General features: G+C 40.2%; 1 protein-coding gene and 1 non-coding gene across 5 annotated transcripts in view; both read left to right on the top strand.

The window, feature by feature from the left end:
- The window catches only part of CRACDL (CRACD like), a 145,431-nt gene that overhangs the window by 85,091 nt on the left and 37,341 nt on the right, over positions 1 to 22,999 (top strand). For all 4 annotated transcript variants that reach the window (XM_074403949.1, XM_039462929.2, XM_074403963.1 and 1 more), the window contains exons 2-5: positions 7,902 to 7,981; positions 16,823 to 16,991; positions 22,125 to 22,260; positions 22,608 to 22,772. In XM_074403949.1, the coding sequence (XP_074260050.1) occupies positions 7,912 to 7,981; positions 16,823 to 16,991; positions 22,125 to 22,260; positions 22,608 to 22,772 (540 nt within the window). In that variant the 5' untranslated portion in view covers positions 7,902 to 7,911. The remainder of the gene's footprint in view (positions 1 to 7,901; positions 7,982 to 16,822; positions 16,992 to 22,124; positions 22,261 to 22,607; positions 22,773 to 22,999) is intronic.
- LOC120362204 (U7 small nuclear RNA) lies at positions 14,120 to 14,181 on the top strand. Its single transcript, XR_005578167.1, has one exon. It is a non-coding gene; the product is annotated as a U7 small nuclear RNA (small nuclear RNA).

The raw sequence follows: 22,999 nt of genomic DNA, 5'->3' as shown, positions 1-22,999 counted from the left end.
AAATCAGCAAATTTTAAATTGATGTGATGTTATTACATAATCCACAGTCCATATGCAACTTTTGTCATTTGACCCAATAATGGCTTTTATAGCACTTCCTCATTCATCAGTCCTGGATCATATATTGCCTCTACTCTGAAATAGTTTCTTGGCCTTTCTCCTGTCCTTGACATGTTTTTAATACTGCTAGAGAGTTATTCTACAGAAAATCTCTCATTTGGGTTTGTCTGATGTTTCTTTAATTATGTTCTTTTTCATGTGACATTTGCATATATTTCAAATCATTTGCCCAAGTTTAAGGCAGGAAATTGTTTGCTTTTCATTTATTGGGTTCTATGGATTCTTTATACATGCTAGATACAAGTGGTTTTTTTTTTTTTTTTTTTTTTTTACAAATATTTTCTCTCTGCCAGTCGCTTACCTATTCATTTTTCTAACATTATCTTCTGATGAGCAGAATTATTTCATTTTGGTGAAGTGCAAACTATAAATTTTTAAATTTTTTTTAGGCATGTCTAAACATCTTTGGTTATTCCAAAGTCAAGAAGATAGGTTCTGATTATTTTTTAGAAGCTTTATATATATTTTATTTATCATTTTTCCACTTTTTAATGTATCCCATCTGGTTTTCTTTTTTTTTCTCTGTTCTTACTATTCTGCCTTCTTTAGGGTTAATTGAATTTTTGGGTCTTTCATTATAAATCTTATTTTAGCTTTTTAGTTAAACTTCCTTGCATTAAATTTTTTAGTGTTTGCTCTAGGGATCACAGTTTTAATTCTGAAGTTGTCACTGTCTGCTTAGAGTTAATCTTGTATCACTTCCTTTAAAGCACCAGAGTGATAGGCTAGTCATATATACAAATCCACCTTCATATTATAGTCACATATTACATCTGCATACATTGTAAATTCATAATAGTTTTTTAAATTATTATATGCATTCAAATAAATTTAGAGAAGAAAAACATGTATTTTTAAATATTTACCCATATACTTACCATATCTATTGTGCTTCATTCTACAGCTTTCAATCTGGCATCATTTTCTTTCGTCCTAAAGAACATTTTTTTCCCCTGCATTTCCTGTAGTACGTATCTGCTGGAAACATATTCTTGCACCTTTCACTTATCTAAAAATGTCTATATTTTGTCTTCATTATTGAAGAATATTTTTTCTGGATATAGAATATTGGATTATTTGTTTTCTATCAGCACTTGAAAGAGGCTATTCTGTTGCCTTTTCTTATTCATTGTTGGTCATTTATATTGTTGGTTGTCTGTTTATGATGTGTCATTTTTCTCTGGCCATTGTCAAGATTTCCTCTTTGTCTTTGGTTTTACTACACTATGCTGTGTACCACACTTCTCTGAGGTCTGTGATGTGCCTTGCTGTGATTCTTTGAGTTTGCTAAGATTCTCAGATCTGTAGCATTATCTTTTCCACCATTTTGAAGAAATTTTTATTTATAAGTTCTCCAAATATTTTTCTGCCTCTCCTCTTCTCTCCTCTCCTCTCCTCACTCTCCTCTGCTCTCCTCCTCTCTCTCTCTCTCTTTCCCACCCACCCCTTATCTCTCCTTCTCTCTTCTTCTCTCTCCTTTTCCCTCTTTCTCTCTTCTGCTGCATCTCACTCCCCCCACTCCCTGCTTCTGGGACTCAATTAAATACATGTTAGACCAATCAATACTGTACCACTGGTCATTAAGGCTGTGTTTATGTTCATTCTTTTCCCAGTCTTTTATCTCTCTGTTCTTCAGATTGGATCATTTCTATTGATCTCTCTTCAGTTTGATTGATCCTTTCTTTTGATGCCTTCAATCTGCTGTTAAGCCATTTAATAAATATTTTATTTTAGAAATTAGTTTTCATCTTGATGATTTCCCTTTGTTTCTTCTTTATATTCTGTTACTAATTTGAAATTCTTAATCTTTTTATTCATGATGGCTACATTTTTTGTTTTAAGTCCTCAAACATATATTTAGCAGCTTCTTTAAAGTCTTTGTCTGTTATTTAAGCATTTTGGCCACTCAGGATTATTCTCTCTTAGGTGGTTTTTTTTTTTTTATCATGTCTGTGGGTCATATTTTCCTACTTCTTTACATGTTTGTAAATTTTGATTATATGGTAGACATTATAAATGATATTTCATAGGAAATCTAGAATCTGTTATGCTCTCCTGAAGATTATTGATTTTGTTCTGGCAGGCTGTTTGTTACCTTGGCTGGGCTCAAAATGTGAACTCTGTCTCTCTTGCAGTAAGCAGTAGAAAATTTTTAGTTCATTCCCCTCTGCCTCCTAGCTGTTATCTTCTGCCTGGTTCCTTGGAGTCTCCCCAGTATGTGAGAATTCAGGGGAGGGGAGCCAAGAATTAGGAAAGAGTTGACATGTGGATTTTGGTGCTCCTCTCTCTGAAGTTCTTTCCTTCCAGAGATATTCCCCCTCAGTTTCCGTCTGCTCTGGCAGCCTTAAATTCCATTCTTGGATTCATTAAGCCAATGAGATTAATGGCTTTCTATTTGAGCTCCAATCACTCCACAACACACATACCTGAGAGCTTTTCCACGATAAAAGCCCTACACACATAAATCAGTCCTATTGCAATTCCCTTCTTTTACATATTGATTCCCCCCCCCAAAAAAAAACTAAAAAATAATAAAAAAGAAAAAAAGAGTTGATTCTACTTTAATTTCTGCTTTTGGTTACTCATGACTGCCTTCAAATGATTGTTTTTAATATTTTCTCCACAGTTTATACTTATCATCAGTGGAAAGTTTTACTGTGGTATAAGCTCCTCTACCGTTTGGAAGTCTAACCTACCTTGAAATTTGAAGGATATTTTTCTGGAGTTTAGTATCTATGTTGGCAGTTATTTTCTTTCATTGGAGTTTTCTACTTAAAATAGTTACCTCTGAGAGGACGTCACTGCTGATACTGACCTGAAAGTTGGTGGGTACAGAGACCCTGGAAAAGGTGATGCAGGGTAGATGGCAGAACCCTGCCATGGGAAGAAAGTCAGGGAGAGCGCTGTTGGAAAGGGAGGTGGAAGACACTGAATAAAGGTGGGTGTTTTCCTATGTTCCCTAAGGCTGACTTCTGGTAGATTAAATTACCTCCTCAAACTGATAAGGGAAAAGTGAACCAAGAGTTACTCTCTCTAGGTCTTTCTATAGCTCTCTGAGGTTACATGAATTGATATCCGAAGATCTCAAAAGATTCTAATACCCCCAGAACCTTCTCTAGTTTGTCAGTTATCTTGTTTGTGTGCTGGGTTCACTTCTTTGATTGGGCACCGTCCTGGGTACTGGTAAAAGAGCAGTGAATATAATACACATAGCTCTCACCCCTCGAAACCCACAGCCTTGGGAGGAAGGAATACTAAGCAGACACCTCCCAAACAAGTTATTGATGACAACCTTGGTAAGCATGGTGAAGGAAAGCTACTGAGTGCTAAGAAAGAATTCACAGGGGTCTAAACAGCCTGGAGGGTGGTGTGGGATTAGGGAATCTGTAGGGTGAACACTAAAGCTTTTATGCATAATTATGTGCTCAGATATATGGAGTCAGGGACAGATATTTTTCTTTGCATTATATATGTAAATATAATAAATTGAAACCTTTAAAATACCACATTAAAATCTATTCTCATTCTTTATGTGAATTAACTTTTGTAGACATATTTCAACAGAAGCTAAGACTAATGATGGAACTCTGTTACAAGCTGGGAAGGAGCCTGTGGTCATTAGGGTGGAGGGAGAGGGAGTGTGGCAGCCCCCACATTAAGGGGTCTTTTTTAGATGCAGGACTCCCCTGGATTCTGTGGGTGCCGGGATACACACTGACAAGTGCTGTGCCCTGCAGCAGGGGCTGGAAGCTCAGCACTCTTTTGAGTTCATTAGAACTCCTGAAGAACCCCGGTTGGTCTAGATTTCGTTTAAAGAGCACGTTTTCTTTGACTTGGAGCTCTCCGTGGCCAGCTCACTTAGGGCTGAGATGAAGGAGAGGGCTACTGGAAGCTACTGCGTGCTTTTGTTTGTGTCTGGGTGGCATTTAGATGAAGTCTGGAGGAGCTAAGAGCAGGACGTAGGCAAGGTTCCACAGCCTTCCAAGGTACAGGGAGGTGGGCGATGAGGACTAAGGTGACTGACTAGGTTTAACGTTTCTTGTTCCAATGCAGGAGTGGAAGGGTGGAGGGCAGATGCTGGTGAGGGGACCCTGAGGTGGCCTGCCGTGACCTTGGAGTTTCAGTGAGAAGCACTGTCTTCGTGTGAGAAGCAAAAGGAGGCCTGGGAGAGATTGGGTATTTGCCACATGGCCTTTCTAATTCTGGTTTTACTTCTGGCGTTTCCTTGAACTTTACTGGGGGTGTGGGAACAGATGTTCAGAAAGGCAAGTCACTTGGCCCAGCAGAGACGACGCTCCATTGTCACAGCTGTGGGTGTTTCCACCTGGAATGTCCACGTGAAGTAAGCAGTTCTCCACCTGTGCAGGCTGTGGTCTCGGGACAGACATTCCTCCGCGACCCTGAACACGTTTTCATCAGTTACCTGGCAGTGGTTTGAGCCCATCGGGTGGTAGGAATCAGGAAGCACAGGTTCAGCTGGGAAAATGAGTGTTTGTCCCGTGACTGACAATGGTGACTTTGAGGTGAGCCATTCGCTTGGAAGACCGGTGCTTACCTGCTGCCAGGGCGTGCCAGGCACATACGATCTGGAAGCCTTTGTGCCTAAACAGTAGCACACAGCAGTGAGGAGCAGTCTGCAGAAACCGACAGCAGGGCTCAGCTCGTGCCTGCTGTGCGCTGTGTCCTGGTCTCATTTGATTATAGTAGTATTATTCTTCTTTTGCATATGAGGAGACTGAGGCCTGGCACTGGTAGGTGGTGGGGTAAAGATGCCACCCCAGGACTGCCTGACGTCCAAGTCTTTGCTCCTTTCCTCCAACTTATGTTATGCTGTTGTCAGTATGAAGATGCTTGGGATGTAAAACACGAGTAGGTTCTGAAACCTTCCATGCGACACGAGCTCCATTTGTTGTCCCTTTGTCGGTAGGCAACCTTTGCCTCCTTGTGTGAGTCCACTGGCAGTCTTGGTGGTCTTGGCGGTCTGGGAGTGCTGTCTGCATCTTCTGGCTGGGAGTAGAGTGGAAGGACCTATGCAGGGGAGACTGGATCCCCTCCCATCCTCCCTGCCCTCCACCTACATCTGCAGCTGAACCTTCTGCCCTGTGCAGCTTTCTCAGAGCCACGTCCTTCAACCCAGGGAGAAGCAAGCCTGAGCCTGTGGACTGATCCGGGCTTGGCAGGGGGGTTGCCCCCTGCATACCCACCCACAGGGCTCATGCACTCTCACACACACCTCTGGCACATGCCTTGCTCTTCCCAACAAGGACACTTTTCATTTGCCAGGTGTCCGCATTACCCGAATGTTTTGCATAACATCATGGTTTCTCCAGAGTGTTCATCCTTTTCCAGTTAGGTGACACATCACAGTAATCTCCAGTCCCTTTCCCCAGAAGAAGACACCCCACCAGACCCAGGGCCTGATCTCTCAGGGCTCCTCCAGCCTCTGAGTTCTGGCCTGACCCTGGGCAGGGCTTCTTGGCAGGCAGAGCCATTTCAGTGGGAGATCCTGTCCTTTGGATTCTCCAGCTTCCCTTGAGCCCAACTTGGGACAACTCAGGTCTCTCCCCTTCACTGGTCAGCACCTGCAAGAGGCAGGAACCGCATAGGTCTCATCTGTCACCGCATCCCAGTGCTTCAGAAGCACCCGCCCGTTCTGGGTGGGCAGTCACCGTGAGCATAGACACCATGTCTGCTCCGCTACCTTGGGCAAGGATAAACCACCTAATATTAGAAATGTTCTCTGCTAGGTGCAGTGGCTCACAACTGTAATGCCAAGCACTTTGGGAGGCTGAAGTAAGCAGATTGCTTGAGCTCAGGAGTTCAAGACCAGCCTGTTCAACATGGTGAAACCCCGTCTCTACAAAAATTAGCCGAGTATGGTGGTGCAGGCTTGTGGTCCCAGCTATTTAGGGGGCTGAGGCAGGAGAATCTCTTGAGTGCAGGAAGTTGAGGCTGCAGTGAGCTAAATATGTTCTTATCTCCAAAATGGGAATACTAAAAGTTCCTGGGGATTCAATGAGATAATTCTGATGATACTTGCATGCTTGAGTAATTTGCAGTTGTCATAGCTAACTCCAAATTCAGGCAAGGGAAACTAGAGCTCAGTGGCAGCCTCAGGAGATGGCACCTAGGGGAACAAATGGCACATCTGAGACCACTCTCACCATCTTCACTCTTCCCCTTATACCTTATGTTTTCCTTTTCCATTGAATACTCTGGTAGCTACCCCCTTTAAAGGACACTTGGGGATCAGAGGGTTGCTGACTGACTTACATATTGGAGGGTGGGGGGATTGAAGGGGTGACCTTTGGAGCACCTGGGCCTTTGGATTGGGCCACCAGCCTAGAGCTATTATCATTTTGCTGTTTAATAGCACTGTCTGTTACTTTGACAGTGAACACAGATAATGAAAGCAAGGCTGTTCTTTGAAGCCTAAAACAGTGGTAATGGATTTGAAAACTACTATTTCTGTCCAACTCTCATTTTGTATATAATGATAGCATGATCATCAGTCAAATTTGGTGAGGTTCCAAGCGTTTTCAGCAGAGCTGACAAAAGACCAGACATTTTTTTTCAAGCCAAATTGTATGAACATTAGTGCCAGAGCTCGTGAAACTTTGTTCAGCTTTTAAGGGATTGGCTGGTAGGGAGGATGAACATTGGAAGAAATATAAATATTAGAGCCAACTCAGGCACAGACCCACAACTCCTTTTCTCTGTTCATATTTTCTTTGCATTTCTCCCATCATTTTCCATTCCATGCTGTGTACAAGTGCTAATGTGAATTGGTTAAATATTCGAGCCCTTGTTTTTAAGTGTGAGGATTCATCGCACCTAGCAGTAAGAAATTGCTTTCTAAATAAATGGTGTGACAGCATGTGGAGGTAGAGCACACTGTAACAGTCAGTTATGGAAGGCAGGGACACCATTAGTTCAGTATTCTGTAGCAGGAATATTGGCCAGTAATCGTGTATTTGATTTCTATAAAGCGTGAGGGATTTTTTAAATTCAGGAAGCAGCTGAATTTACATGGATGAAATGATCATCGTGTCTGGGATGATTTGCTTAGAAATCACTGCATAGGAGTGGGATGAAGTGTGGGTATAAGGATGAAGCAAGAGTAGCCATATGTTGAGTTCATTTTATGTTCTTTATATTTTTGTATCTGTTTTAAATTTTTCATTGCATTCAAAAAAGAAACTCAATGTAAATAAATGATGTTTTAGCATATATCAAAATATTAGGTAGCTATGAAAATAACACATGAAGAATTTTAATAATGTGGTTTAAGTAAGAAAATCAGGAAGCCAAGCTTTCTAATATAATATGTGTGTGCATGTGGACAAAATATTTGCATAAAAAATGATCGGAAGGAAATGGAAACATTAACTGTGGTTATCCTTGGTTGGTTGGATTGTGGGTGATTTCACTCTATTTTCCAAACTTCCTGTAGTAAACAAGACAAAAATTCATCTCTTATAATTTGAGAAAAACCTTTTTGAAAGAAACCTAATCTGCATTGTGTAAATTAGTGAAGCATTTGTTTCAGTGATCTGTTTTCCATTAAATCACCCCAGTCAGTGATTAAACGCTTGCGCTGTTACTGATCTTGTGGCTGTGGACATGGTTTTGGCCTGTACCGTGCTGCACTCTGCCCTGGACTGTCTTTGCTGGGGTGTATGCAGGCCAGATCATGGCAAATGCAGTCACCAACACCATTTCACTCATTAATAACTTCTACTCACCACATTCCTTTAGCGTGAATTTCCGTCTAATTTCAGGGAGCTCGACATGATTTCCACGAGGGTGATGGACATTAAGCTTCGGGAGGCTGCAGAGGGCCTTGGGGAGGACAGTACAGGTAAGGCCCTGCTTCCCCTGTTCTGGGGAGGGCACTTGCTTTGTTGTGGGGCAGGGAGAGGAGCTGACGGAGGCAGACCGTTGGGGCTCTCTGTATGAAAAGTGGGGGTTCAGTTCCCAGTGTGGTCAGATACCCTTAGGCCCTCCACTCTGTGACTGAGAGCACATACCCATTATTTAAAGCTGCTCAAAACAGAGTTCCTCTGCTTCTCTGTCAAGCACAGGGACTTTTCAGCTCATTTTCCTCCGTCCTGGAGGTAACCATGTCCCCATGTTTGGTTGACTTGAATGCAAAGGAAGAGGCACTAAATGGATTCATTTACCATCTGAGAATATCCAAAGATATCTGTAGGAGGCTGAGCAAAGTACCTGACAGCCTGATCATCTGTAAGAAAAATAATTACATCAAGAGAGAGCCTTCGATCCCTCTCCTTTATGACTTTTATTCTGAAGGAAACCTTTAGTATGTTTTCTGCTGAGCTAAATTCTAGGCCATAAATCATCATCTCAGAAGACATTCTAAGAATTCTCCAATTATGTGATTGGTTTACTGTTATCCACATATTGCTATTTATGTCCTGATAGAGTTGTAAAATTGACATTAAAAATTAATCTCTCCACAGTGTGCTTTTTACCTAGGTTAGCCATTCATATCCTCCCCTTATTTTGATGACCACAGTCTCCATCTCTCTCTTATTTACATTCAAAATGCTAGTAGTGATTTTCTTGGATATAGTTCAGGAGAAACAGTTCCCAATAATATTAAATCCTAGCTACTAGCCACTAGGTTCGGATACTAATTTCAGTAAAGACTCCATTTCAAATATTATGGATAGATTTTTTTCTTATTATTTCATATTAGAATCATTTTTTCCTCTGTCACATTTCAATGGATACCAAATAAATCCACATTTAAAATGAGGGTTTTTAGATGAGCCTTGAAAAAAAATGGAGCCTCAAATTTTCTCATATTATGGGACACTGTTCATTACTTATTTTAAACAAGAATTGTTTGCATAAATATTTCATCAGCCTGAAATAACCTCCCTAAATGCTAGTTCTGAATACATACAGAGGTTACTGAGGAAAAGAGACTAAGTTTTCTTTTTTTCAAATAGTGAGCTTAAGTTATTTAGACCAACCCTCTTCCACTGAAAATTTAAAATTCTAGATAAGAATATTCTTTAAAATGTTTTTCAAAGTAAGAAATAATAAATACCAGAATTGAAATGAAAATGGGCCAGGTGCAGTGGCTCCCACCTATAATCCCAGCACTCTGGGAGGCCAAGGTAGGAAGATTGCTTGAGCCCAGGAGTTCAAGAACAGTTTGTGTATAGTGAGACCCTGTCTCTACAAAAAATTTTAAAAATTAGCTGGATATGGTGGCACAAACCTGTAGTCCCAGGAGGTTAATGCTACAGTGGTCCATGATTCCACCACTATACTCAAGCCTGGGCAACAAGCAAGACCCTGCCTCAGGAAAAACGAGAAAAAAGGAAAGGAAAATGGTAACCTGGGGAGACAACAGAGTCTAAAAGCCACTTTTGACCTTAGATCATTTACCGGTCTTGGAAATTATCAATCTTGGAAATTTTCATGTCTTCAAGGGGTGGAAGGTGAGAGTAAGGGTCAATTATCGAAGTACAAGGCCTGTATAAGGTAGACTGTCTCATGGAAGACACTCTCTACAATAAAGGGGGGCCAAGGAGTTGCAAAATCTGAGTAGGTGTGAACTAGGGGTAGACTAACCCTTGCGTGGATTTGTAGCTTGAGTTTGCATCATTTGGGTAATTCGGAGAACCTCAACCCTGGAACTTGATTAATATTGCTTCTGCACTAGGTGTAAACCCAGGTACTTTGTAGAGCAAATAATATTCACTAAAGGAAGTCACCTTCCATTTAGACTTCACATTATTACAGAAAATGATATTTTCAGTATCATGACAAGCATCTAATCAGTGATCATCCGGCATCTAAGGCAACAGGATATTATGAATGAGAACCAACATGCCATTGGTTGAATTGTGCTCCCACCAAATTCATACGTGAAGTCTCCAGTATCTCCAAATGTGGCCTTATTTGAAGGCTGGGTTCTTGCAGGTGTGATTCATTAAGATGAGATCATACTGGAGTAGGGTGGGCTCCTACTCCCATAAGACGGTGTCCTTATGAAAAGGGGAACTGTGTACGTAGATATGCACACAAGGAGAACGCCATGTACACATGCAGGCAGACATGAGAAACAGATACATGAAGACATAAATATCAGAATGACCAAATACTTCCTATAAAACAACCATGCATGTTACGTTTGAAGATTGTAAAAATGTTTTAAAATATCTGAAAGTTCCAGGGAACTATAAAAAAGTGCCGTATCACCCAGCCAGTGCAATAAAGCAAGAAAAAGGAATAAAAGGCAGAAAGATGGAAGAAAGAAATAAAACTGTCTCTATTTACAGATGACATGCTTATACAACATACACAAAAAAATTTTTTCAGAACTCTTTTCTCAGAACTCTTACACAAATATAGCAAGATTGCAAGATACAGGTCAATATATTCAGAATCAATCGGATTTCTGTATGCTAACAATGAACGATTGAAAAATGGAAATGTTAAAAGTACCAAAAAATGGAAATATTTAGGCATCTATTTAGTAAAATACATGCAGGATCCACATTCTGGAAAATACAAATAATTGTTTAAAGAAATTAGCAAAGACCTAACTACATGAGGAGAGACAGAATGTTCATAGATTGGAAGACTCAGTATTGCTGTCAGTTCTCCCCAAACTGAGCCACAAAATTGTGTGTTAGTACATGTAGTTACGGTGCACTCTTTAAAAGTCAGTTATGGAAGGCAGACCTACAATTAGCTCAATATTCTGTAGCAGGAATACTGACAAGTAATAATTTGCTTGATTTTCATGAAGAGTCAGAGATTTTTTCCTTTAGGAAAAAGCCAAGTTTCTATAGATTAATAATAATAGTGTCTGGGATGATTTTTTGAAATAACCCTCAGAAATGGGGAGAAGGAGGAGTAAAGACGAAGCAGTCAAAATCCCAGCAGGACTTTTTGCAGATATTGGCAAGCTGCTTTGAAAATCTGTGTGAAAAAGCAAAGAACTAGAATAGATAAAACAATTTTGAAAAAGAGTAAAATTGAAAGCTTCATACTACCTGTTTCTAAGACTTACTATAAAGCTGCAGTAATCAAGACAGTATGGTATTGGCAAAAGGATAGATGCACAGAGACAGAAGGGAATAGAGTTCAAACAGACCCATACAAATATGGTTAACTGATTTTGACAAAATCGTAAAGGCGATTCATTGGAGAAAGGTTAGTATTTCAACAAATGGTGCTGGAACAATTGGACATTCACATGTAAATATACCTCACAGATTATACAAAAAACTCAAAATGTGTCATAAACTTAAATGTAAAACTCTAACATGTTTAAATGAAAGCGTAGGAGAAGATATTTATGACCCAGAATTAGGCAAGAGTTCTTAGATATGATAACTGAATCCATGAAAGGAAAAAATTTATAAATTGGACTTCATCAAAACTTTAAAATATGCTGTGTGAAATACACTTTTAAGAAAATGAAAAGACAAGTCACAGACTAGGAGAAAATATTTATAAATCATGCTTGATAAAGGACTTACATCCACACTTGATAAAGGACTTACATCATGTATTTAGAACAAATAGGAAAACAAATAACCCAGTTACAAAATGGGCATCAAATTTTAAATGACGCTTTACCTAAGAAGATGTACAGATGGAAAATAAGCACATGAAGAAATGCTCAATCTCTATAATCATTAGGTAATGCAAAGTAAAACTACAATGAAATACCATGACCCACCTATTAAATGTCTGGAGAAAACCATCATAACAACAGGAGCTGGTAAGCATGCATTGAAGGGAGGAATCCAAAATGGTACGGCCACTTTGGAAAAACATTTTGGCAGCTTCTTGTGAAGTTAAATATACACTTAGCCTATGACTCAGCAATCCAAATCCTAGGTATTTACTTGGCAGTAAAAACTTATGTTTACACACACACACACACACACACACACACACACACACACACACAAACTATAACAACTTTATTTATAATTGCTAAAAACTGAAAAGAACCCAGATGTCTTTCAGCAGGTTGAAATAGTTCAGCACATTGGTATATCCACACAATCGCAGCAACAGAAAGGAACAAACTATTAATTGGTATAACGTGAGTGAGTCTCTAATGTGTTGTGCTGAATGAAAGAAGCCAGAAAGAAAAGGGGACGTACTGTGTGACTAACCTATATGACATTCTAGAAAAGGCAGAACTATAGAAACAGAGAAGTTATAAGTGGTTGCCCGGGGTTAAAGGTATTGGAGAAGGTTGGACTACAAAAGGACAGCATAAGGACAGTTCTGTATCTTGATTGCAGTGGTAATTATGCAACTCTATGTACACCAAAAAGAATGAATTTTACTGTGTGTAATTTTAACAATAAGTGTTTTTACAAGGTATAGCAGATTTGAAAAACAAAGGAATTTTTAGAAACAAGTGTAATAATTAAAATGCTTGGATATAACAGCAGATTATATCAGATCGAGATAGATCACAAGAAATTATACAAAATGTACCATAGAATGGCAAAAGGATGGAAAATACAGAAAAGAGAACAAGGGGCATAGAGGGTAAGTGAAAGGGTGTAACATCCATTTGAGCACAGTCTTAGGAGAGGAGAGAAGGGCTGAGAATTTTCTGGATTTTATCAAAAAGACGACCCAACCCATAGGTTTAAGAAACACAATGAATCCCAAGAAGGATAAATCAAAGAAAATTCATACAAAATAAAACTGCAGAAAACCAGAGGATGAATAATCTTATAATGAGTCTGAGAGAAAGAGACAGATTACCTGGAAAAGAGCAAAAAAGTAATTAATGCCTGACTTATCAACACAATGGAAGCCACAAAACAGGGAAACAATAGCCTAAATATCCTTGGGAAAAGTAACCTCCAAACTACTATGTTGGTGCAAAAGTAATTGCCATTTTTGCCATTAAATGTCATGGCAAGAGATGCAATTACTTTTGCAACAACCTAATAGAATGCTATACTTAGGACAAATATATTTCAAGAGTGATGGAGACATGAAGGCATTTCAGACAAACAAAAACTAGGTTGGTCCCAGTAAGCCCTCGGTAATAACAGATTCCACACACATGAACCCTCAGACCAAAGGAAAATCTTCCTAGGGGACAATCTGGAATATGAGAAGGAATGAAGAACGAAGAAAACAAGTGGATACATCTATGTGAGCATGAAATAACTTTGGGTTTTTTTTTTTTTTTTAACAATCAGAATTAAAACAATAGGGTATAAAAATGGAATTAAAGTATTCTAAGGTCCTTGTATTGTCCTGTAATCAAAAGTGTAGTATAATTTCTAGGGTAACCACTGAAAGTACAGAAGCAAACGGTGAGGTTTATAAACTAGCAATGAAAGAAACTGAATGATTTTTTTAAAGAACAATTAAAAAACCCCTAAGATGATAGACTTGTTTTTATTAATATATCAGTAATTACAGAGCATGTAAGTGGACTAGTTAATTACATTAATTGTTCCAGTTAAGAGTTAAAGATGATCAGATTAAATTCCAAAACTCTAAATACATGAATCTTAACTATAAGGGTTCAGAAAAGTAAGGATAGTAATAGGATACAAAAACCTATACCTGTGAACACTGGGTAAAGGCAGATGGTGTAGCTATACAGGTTGAGTATCCCTTATCCAAAATTCTTGGAACAGGAGTGTTTTCTATTTTAGATTTTTTCAGATTTTTGAATACTTGCATTGTACTTACCAGTTGAAGGTCTCAAATTTGAAAATCCAAAGTCTGAAATTCTCCAGTGAGCATTTCCTTTAAGCATCATGTGGGTGCTCAAAAAGTTTCAGATTTTGGAGCATTTTAGATTTTCAGATTTGATACGATAAACCTGTACTAATAGCAGTCAAAATGAAATGTAAGACAGGAAACATAACTAAACATAAAGAGGGCCATTCCAGAAAAGGTTCAGTTTTCCAGCAAGATAATAATTTTACATTTCTATTCATTAACATGATACAGACAGTTGTATTACTGCTCTTTTAGAATTTGTCTAGCGGGCTTTCTGGTTTTTCCTGGAAAGCAACCTCTACAGCAAATAAAGTTGTAAATTAGAAATTAACAACTAAAGATAAATAAGAAAATCTATAATCAGAGTGGGTTATTTTTAACACATCTCTCTCAGTAATTAATAAAACAAACATTTTAAAAATCAGTAAAGATATAAAATACTTGGACAATGCAATTTTTTTAAAAAAGGTCTTGTTCTAATTGACATATATTGGACATTGAAGAAAATGCATTATTTTCAAGCACACCAGGAACATTTAAAAAAAATTGTTCATATGGTAAGCCATAAAGTAAGTATCAACAGATTTGAGTGCGTTCAAATCTTTCAGAGTATGTTATTGGACCACAGTGCAATTAAGCTAGGGATCAATAACAGATAGAAAATCCTCAACTGCTTGGAAATGAAGACTTACTTTCCTAAATAACCCATAAGTCTAAGAAGTATCATAATAGAAATTAGAAAATATTTTTGACCAAACAATAATGAAAATACTACATTTTAAAATATGTATATGCAGTTAAAACAGACTTAGAGGGAAATGCATTGCCTTAAATATTATATTATTAAAACAGGAAAGTCTAAAACGTAATAAACCAAGTGTTCATCTCAAGAAGTTTAAGAAAATAGTGAAGTAAACCTGAAGAAAGTAGGAAGGAAGGAATAAAGATAAGAACAGAAATTAATACAACATAAAATAAAAATTCAATAGAAAGAATTAACAAAGCTAAACTTTTTTAAAGCAGTTAAAATTGATAAACCTCTGGTGCAATTGATCAAGGAAAAAAGAAGAGGCACATTTATGATAATATCAGGTTGAAAAAAGAGCCATCAGTCACTATAGATGTTGTGAATGCTTGAAAGATAAAAAAGATATTATTAATAATTTTTGCCAATATATTTGAAAATTTGGAAAAAATACATTTTCAGAAAAATGTTAATTAAAAAATCAGATTCAAGAAGCAGAAAACTGGACTAGTTCTGTAAACATTAAAGAAATTGAATTACACATCCTAGCAGGAGAAGAAATATAAACAAATGGATGGCTGACTAAGCCCTGCCCGTGAAACAAAAGTGTACAGCAGTTATACCTGAGGTCTACCAGTTATACTTGAGGACGCCATTAATGCTGTAAGCAGCATCTTTGCTGGTCATGATATTGAGGTTGTGTATCTATTCAGGCCTTCGAGGATGCATACCAATTTGTTGACTAGGCAAAAGCCACAGGGTGTCCTGACCAAATGCAGAAAACTCTTGAGAGTCTTTCAAAATAATAAATGCTCATTGAGAACCACCTGCTAACAGCATAAACATTTTTTTACAATTATAAAGTTAAGAACACTTCCAATAGAAGTTGAGAAAACTGCTGTAGAACTGATTTCTCCTTAGAGAGGGATTTGTTCTACCTGTAATAATGTAGGAACTCCTACTGAAGTAATCCTAAGTAATTCCCCCATGAGAGTAAGATCATGTAAGCTTTCCAAGGAAACAGAAATATAAACACAATAGAAAGATCCTGGGTTTTTTAAGGAATTCAGTTTATTAAATTACTATAAAAACTAATAAATTGTTTTGCAAATTTTCAGAATGTATTAGACAGCATCCTGGTAATCTATGATGCGGCATCCTTTGACTGTCAGTTCTGTAACTAATCCAGGAAAGGAGTGAACTTTGCTGAGCAGCAAATGTGAAATCCTGGAAACCTGGGAGAGAATGAAGGTGTCGCCAGAGAAATGATCACAAAATGTTGAAAAGTGTGGTGAATTCTAATAATCCAGGAAGCATGGCAGAGTTGGGCTCAGCCTGGCCACATCCCTCCCCTGTGGGGATGACCAGTCTTGTTATTTTTCTCAGCAAGAGTCATTAGCTCATCATGCATTTGGTGCCCCAGAGAGCCACCTTCTTGCCCATGAGGTTGGGCCTCCTCTGATTGTCCTTGATGCTATATTCACACTAGACAAAGCATTTCAGCATTCTTATTTATTTATTTATTTTTGAGACAGAGTCTTGCTCTGTTGCCAAGGCTGGAGTGCAATGGTGCAATCATAGCTCACTACAGCCTCAAACTCCTGGGCTCAAGCAAACTAGCCTCCCTAGTAGCTGGGACTACAGGCATGTGGCACCATGCCCGGCTTTTTTTTTTTTTTTTTTTTGTAGTAAGAAGTTCTCACTATGTTGCCCAGGCTGGTCTCGAACTCCTGAGCTCAAGCAAACCTCCCGCGCTTCAGCCTCTCAAAGAGCTGAGATTATAGGTTGTGAGCCACCATGCCTGGCCAAGAATTATTTCCTAAATTGCTTGGGTTATCCCATAACCTTTACCTCCTCAGGACTTTTGTGGTTGACTTACATATATTTCAGAAATTAAAACTTGGTTATACATGAGAGGAAGGTTGTTAATTTTGATTCTGTGATCATCTTCCAGAACATTCTTGGCTCTTTTATTTAAATATCCTTAATAAAGAGAAAACAAGATGCATTTTCAGGTGTGTAAAACTGGTATACCATGTACTTCTGGGGAGTAAAAGGACTTTTCAGAAGCAGATAACATACATGGAAGGAAATCTTGCTTTTTACCCTTTACGTGCCATTGCATGCATGCCCCTAAACACACATTGTACACACTCTTACTTATTACTTGTTTTTCTTCTCTGATCTGTATAGGAAAGAAAAAATCTAAATTTAAAACTTTTAAGAAGTTTTTTGGGAAGAAGAAGAGAAAAGAATCGCCGTCGTCCACAGGAAGTAGCACCTGGAAACAGAGTCAGACAAGGAATGAGGTCATTGCCATCGAGTCCGGACCAGTGGGCTACGACTCGGAGGATGAGCTGGAGTGAGTTGCGTTTTACATCCCTCAGGCCAGGAGCACCCAAAGATGCTATTGCATTATCCTGGTAACTTGCTGGATTTCTGAGCCCCCTTTCCTCCTGGGTAATTCCATTAGAGATTCTTCCACACAAGTTGTTGTTTTCTATCTTTTCAAACCTAGGGATGCAGAACGCTGCGTGTGTTCAAGTCCACAATAACTGTAGGAGAAGAGGTACTATATGCCGTTTTATAAACGGGCAAAATAAGCCCTAGATAAAATTTGGGACTTGCCCAGCATCCTACAGCGGATAGTGACAGGATCAGGATAGGGGCCCTGCTTTAACTGGACTTAAAACTCTTGTAAGGACCTAGATACTAAACTAGAAGAGTACATTTCTCTAGACTTGAACATTGGGGCATGCTTCTTGCTATTCAATCTTAGAAAAAAAATCATCCAAAAATATCATTAAGAAGAACAGACCTAATAAACACAAAAAACTGGGGAGGTCTAGTAAAGAAATCCTTATTTTTGTAACTTGTATTTCATTAAAATATAGTTACAGTATATATGCTGCATTTATTCTGGCAGTTATTTCTGTGACTAAGAGGAAAATGAAACAGATTTGTTGCTATGCCGGCTTTTACCTTTTTTTTTTTTAATACAACACTGGCCCTTTAATTTGAGGATAGACTCTTCAGAAAACATAATATCCCTCAGGTTTGGGATACAGACCACGCCGAGATGCGTCCCAGGCTTGAGCATCCCGATAATGGTGTCCTGGTCCCGCCCCTGCTCTCCCCTCCTCCCCAGCGTCTTCGCCTGTTTTTTAAAGGAGTAGAAATTTTACTGGCCACTTGGTGGCACCAGATGACTGGAAAGGAAAAATTGGACCTTTTTTTTTTTTTTTTTTTTTTTTTTTTTCCTGTTTGGGGTTTGTTTTTTTCGGTTTTGCTTGCCTTTGGTGCTAGCAAAGAATGTAATAGACTCACATTGCACCGTGTGAAGTGTGGAAGGGATATACTATGTGTGCATTTTTTTAGGCGGTGCTCTGAACTCTTGGGGAATGAGATGTTATCATGATAATATTACTAATTATTCAGTGTCATCACTTTGCAAGCCCCAGGGAAACTGTAACACCCACCCCCATCCACCTCTGTCTCTTGACTGGATGGAGCACACAGTTCTGGTATTGGAGAGACAGGCCTGGCAGCGGCCCCTCCAGCCACAGACAGGAGCCCAGCCGGAGGGACAGGCTGGGGTGAATTGGCTCGTGGTGTGAAATAGCTGTCCACTTCCTGGTGTCCATCGTGTCACAGCAGCCCATGGAAAGTGGAGACAGTGCGCTTTTTATCTTGATATTCCCAGCACCTTGCAGGGAGCTGATCCTCAGTGACTGGTAACAGTTTGCTGGTTATGACGCTAGGCAAGGAAGATTGGGGGTGGGGCATGATGAGGCCTGGGAAGTGCAAATGACATTTTTAGAGAGCAGCACAGAAGAAGAGGCAAGTACTGTTTGGCCTGTGGGAGAGTCTGCGGCAACTTCTCATCCATCACTGTGGGCAAAACAGCTCCATTTACTAAGGCACATTAGTGCTAGCAAACCACATGGGACCCTGTGGATTGAAGAAAGTGACGCCCATTTATAAATCATGTCTGTGTCTGTGCGGTTGTGCTTCCTAAGTCTCTTAATCTATAACAATTTCCCTTTGCCCTCCTCCCTTTGTTTCATGCCATTGATCTGAAGGAAGAGCAGGGCCATGTGCCCTGTAGAATGTCCCGGTATTCTGCCTTTGCTTTTTCTTGATGTGATTCAACTCTTTCCTATATTCTCCCAATTCCCAGTACATCATTGGGTGGATCTAGATTCTGTTAGGTTCAAGCAGGTGCTGGGTGTTGTCATATCCTGCCGTGAGTCACATGCTTTCTGAGCAGTGGGTTCAGGGTGTCATTGTGGCCCCTCTACCAGCCTTCACCTGACAGTTTTAACACCCGCCGATGATCTATTATTTTGTCACAAAGTGGTGATTCTTCTAATTCTATCATTCATTATACACTTGCTAACTGAAATTCTTCAATGAGAACTTTCCTTCATCAATTGCTTGGTTTCTCTGAAACGCAATTTGTAAAGTCAGGCTCTGCTTTTATTGATCCACCCTCAGAGTAATGACATGGTCCTCTAGCAACTCCCAGTAGTGGCCAGTGGGTTTGTTTTTTTCTTTCTTTCTTTTTTTTTTTTTTTTTTTTCCCCAAATATCGTTAGGAATGCATTACTTTTTATATGTTTGATTTGCTTTAATCCATGACAGTCTTTATTCATTTTAATGCTCAAGTTGTTCCATCTTAGGCTGTTGAGAGTCACTTCAAATTTGCTCCTGGGGTCTTTTGACACGACCCCATTTATCTTTGACGGCTTCCTTACTTTATTGCCCAATGAGAAATCTCAGGTTTATTTGGTATATTTTCTCTCCCTGGCCTGGAATCAACACTTTTTTTTCACAGGGCCCTGGCCCCCTCCTTGTGGTGTGAAATGGCTTTTAAAGACCTCAGTTAAGCTGCCAGGGGGCAATGATTGCTAATTGGCTATCACTGCTTCTAGACCTTTCCAGTGGATATATCTAGGAAATACTTTATTTTTCTAGAGAAAAATTAATCATTAATTTGCTGATATTTCCAATTCAAGTTTAATAAGACAACATTTTTACTTCTTTAATTCTTTGTATTCTTTTTTCTCTTACACTGGAAATCAGGGCTCCTTATGATATTGAAAAAATGACTCATTTTCTTTAACCTATCAAAGATTATAATAATTTCCTTATCCCCTTTCCTACATGGAAGTTAAAAATACTATAAATGCTTTTATGCGCGGTGTCTTATAATAGTCTTATTGCGAATTAATCTACAGAGTGCAATGTAATTTTTTTTTTTTTTTTTTTTTTTTTTTGGTTTGTTTGAGATGGAGTTTCACTCTTGTTACCCAGGCTGGAGTGCAATGGCGCGATCTTGGCTCACTGCAACCTCTGCCTCCTGGGTTCAGGCAATTCTCCTGCCTCAGTCTCCTGAGTAGCTGGGATTACAGGCACACGCCACCAAGCCCAGCTAATGTTTTGTATTTTTAGTAGAGACGGGGTTTCACCATGTTGACCAGGATGGTGTCGATCTCTTAACCTCACGATCCACCCGCCTTGGCCTCCCAAAGTGCTGGGATTACAGGCTTGAGCCACCGCGCCCGGCCCTATTTTTGATTTTTAATCACTATTACTACTAATAAGATCGGTAAGTGCAGTTTGATGTCTTTGGTTTTCTTGCCGTTGTTCCTAGAATGTATTCTATCTTGGATGTGGAGTCGAAGTCACTCGAAATTATTATATTCTCTGTCTTGTCATGCTAATAATATGATATAAAACCAGATTTGTTTGTGTTTGTTTTCTAGTTTTAGAGATTGTTTCATTTCTCTTTTTGGTCTTTTAATTATATAAAGCATTTCCATCGTTTCAAAGACAAAGTTGTAAATGCAGGTATCTGTGCACCATGTCTCCTCACCTGTCCTTCCTTTCCCCTAAGGAAACCATTTTTACCTATTTGTTATGTATTTTTCCATTTTCATTTTTTTAAATATAAGAAACACACACGCATGTTCAGGTAATATCCATGCCCCCTTTTCCACGCAGTGCTGACATACTGTGCACATTGTGTCGTTCTGCAGTGGTTGTGATTTATTTCACTTAGTAGAATCTGATGATGCCTGTATGCAGCGTGTAGAGAACCTTCCTGCCCATCTGACCAGCTGTGGAGTCCTCCATCGTATGACATTCCATGGTTGATTCAGTTAGATGCCTACTGAGGGGCATTAGGTATTTCCTGTCTTTTGCTCTTCTGAATATTGCTGTAGTGAGTGGCCTTGCACACCTGCCATTTTGTGTTCCTGCCCACGAATCTTTGCGGAGACCTCTTTATGCTGCCTCCGCTCCTTGTTACATCCAAAATGGAGGTGCTTGGGTGGTGATTGTGGTCCCCAAAGGATGTGGGCCATGGGCTGTCTACTGGGGAAGGAAAATTCAGGTGTGTGTGTGACCTTTGGGTTAAAAGCTGCCCTTGGCAACTGATTCCATCAGTTGGCGTGGTTCCTTCCCTGGCATAAGAGGACACACACATCCTGGGAACTGTGGGTTCCCACTTACAAGATTACTGTTGCAGGCATGAAAGTTTAATTAGAAGGAAGCATTATTAACCAACACACGTTGGTCTACAGTGGGGCAGCGTTCTTAATGCCCCACAGTGGACAGGATGCCCAGGGTAGGGGAGTGGCAGGAGGGTGGGGGTGGGATGGGGCACACAAGATGTCCAGCGTGTGCAAAGGCGGGCTTTCCTTCCTTCATCATCGAGTCTCAGTCATCTCCTTCCACCTATTGTTCAGGCAGCTGCCGCTGCTAGGAAAATCTGACAGCTAATTCCCACATCCTTTTAGGACATTTTGTGAGTGTCCTGTGGGTTTCAGTCCCAGATCAGATTCTTGAGCTCAGAGCTGAGGAAGGGGCTGGAACGGCGATGACAAAGGCCACCATCTCTGCTCCAGGATCTAGGTAGGCACAGAGGTTTTGCTCACACGGATAGTGCCAGGTCATAAAAAGAGGCCATGGCTTTGCAGATTTGCAGTTCTCATTTCAAACAAGCCACTAATGTATGTCTTGGCTGTCTTGTGAGGATGTGTTCATCAGGCAGGACCTCAGCCTGCTGCACACACACAGCCTTCAATCCATGGAGGGGCTGCATGTTTGCCTGCAAGATGTGACCTCACCCTCCCTGGGGCAGCCGGGACAGGCCTCCTCAGAAGCTGGCCTGTGCCAGCCCCTCCCCTCTGCAGGCATGCTGTCTTACACCTCACACCTTGTCAAACCTTGGTTTTTCCACCAATAAAAAGAATTCACACACCCTTTAGCTCTCCTAGTAAAAGTCCTGTCTCTACAATGCTCCAAATAGTTGACTGGCATTTGATAGTGTGTGGATAAACTGAAGTCAGGGACCACTGAAATGTAAACGCAGCAGAGGGAGTGTCGTATGATGTTCTGTTAACCCAGATACCCCTTTCTCATTCTGAGCCCCCCCGGGGGTCAGTAAGATGGAGGTGGGCAGAGTCTCACAGTGGCTGTTTTATCCTAGGGAGTCGAGGGGCACGATGGGCAGCCGGGCCCTCTCTCACGACAGTATTTTCATTCCTGAGTCCGGACAGGACCCCACTCGGCCTGTGCGGGTGTTTTCCCAAGAAAATGTGTGTGATCGGATTAAAGCTCTGCAGGTAAATGTTTCCTTGGTCGTGTCACCTGGTATGCAAGTCAAACATCCATCGAAAAGCTTTTAAATGGTTTCTGCTTGGTTTATTTGATATGCCGTAAAGTAGAACCACATACATGACAGCTCTCCCAGGACACACCGACTGAGTTGCAATGGCCTCTCGACTCATTCTTAGATAAACAAAGAAGAGATGGCAGTGGAAGAGCTGGCGGCAGATGCACGTTCAGTTCAGTTCTCTGCATCACGCCAAAACACTGAAGACATTTCCAGCATGAATGAGTTAGAGCAGGAGGATTTGTTGATAAATATCATTGATGAAAATAAGAGCACATGTTCTTTCTTCCAATCTAGTTAAAAATACAGTGTAATGTGAAAATGGGACCACCACCTCCTCCAGGGGGACTTCCTGCCAAGCGGGGAGAGGATGCTGGCATGAGCTCTGAGGATGACGGGCTGCCCAGGAGCCCCCCAGAGATGTCTCTGCTGCACGACGGGGGTCCTGGCACAACTATAAAGGCAAGTACGGCCTGTGCTGCTGCACGTCTCCATCCGCACCTGCCGTGGAGGTCACTGGAGCTCTGGGATCCCCTGTGTGTGCCCCTGAGAGCTCCTTGGATAGGTGAGGCTGTGCGTGGTGTGGCCGACTGGGTCACTAGAGCCTACAGTCAGCCCTTGAGATGTGTTTATTTTCATTCTTTGAGTAGAAATTCAGGTCAGGTTAGGAGACTGGTTTCGGTGACTTT

Source organism: Saimiri boliviensis, chromosome 1 (assembly GCF_048565385.1).
Source record: "Saimiri boliviensis isolate mSaiBol1 chromosome 1, mSaiBol1.pri, whole genome shotgun sequence".
In the NCBI taxonomy this organism is placed as follows: domain Eukaryota; kingdom Metazoa; phylum Chordata; class Mammalia; order Primates; family Cebidae; genus Saimiri; species Saimiri boliviensis.
This window is presented reverse-complemented; position numbering and strand designations above follow the sequence as displayed.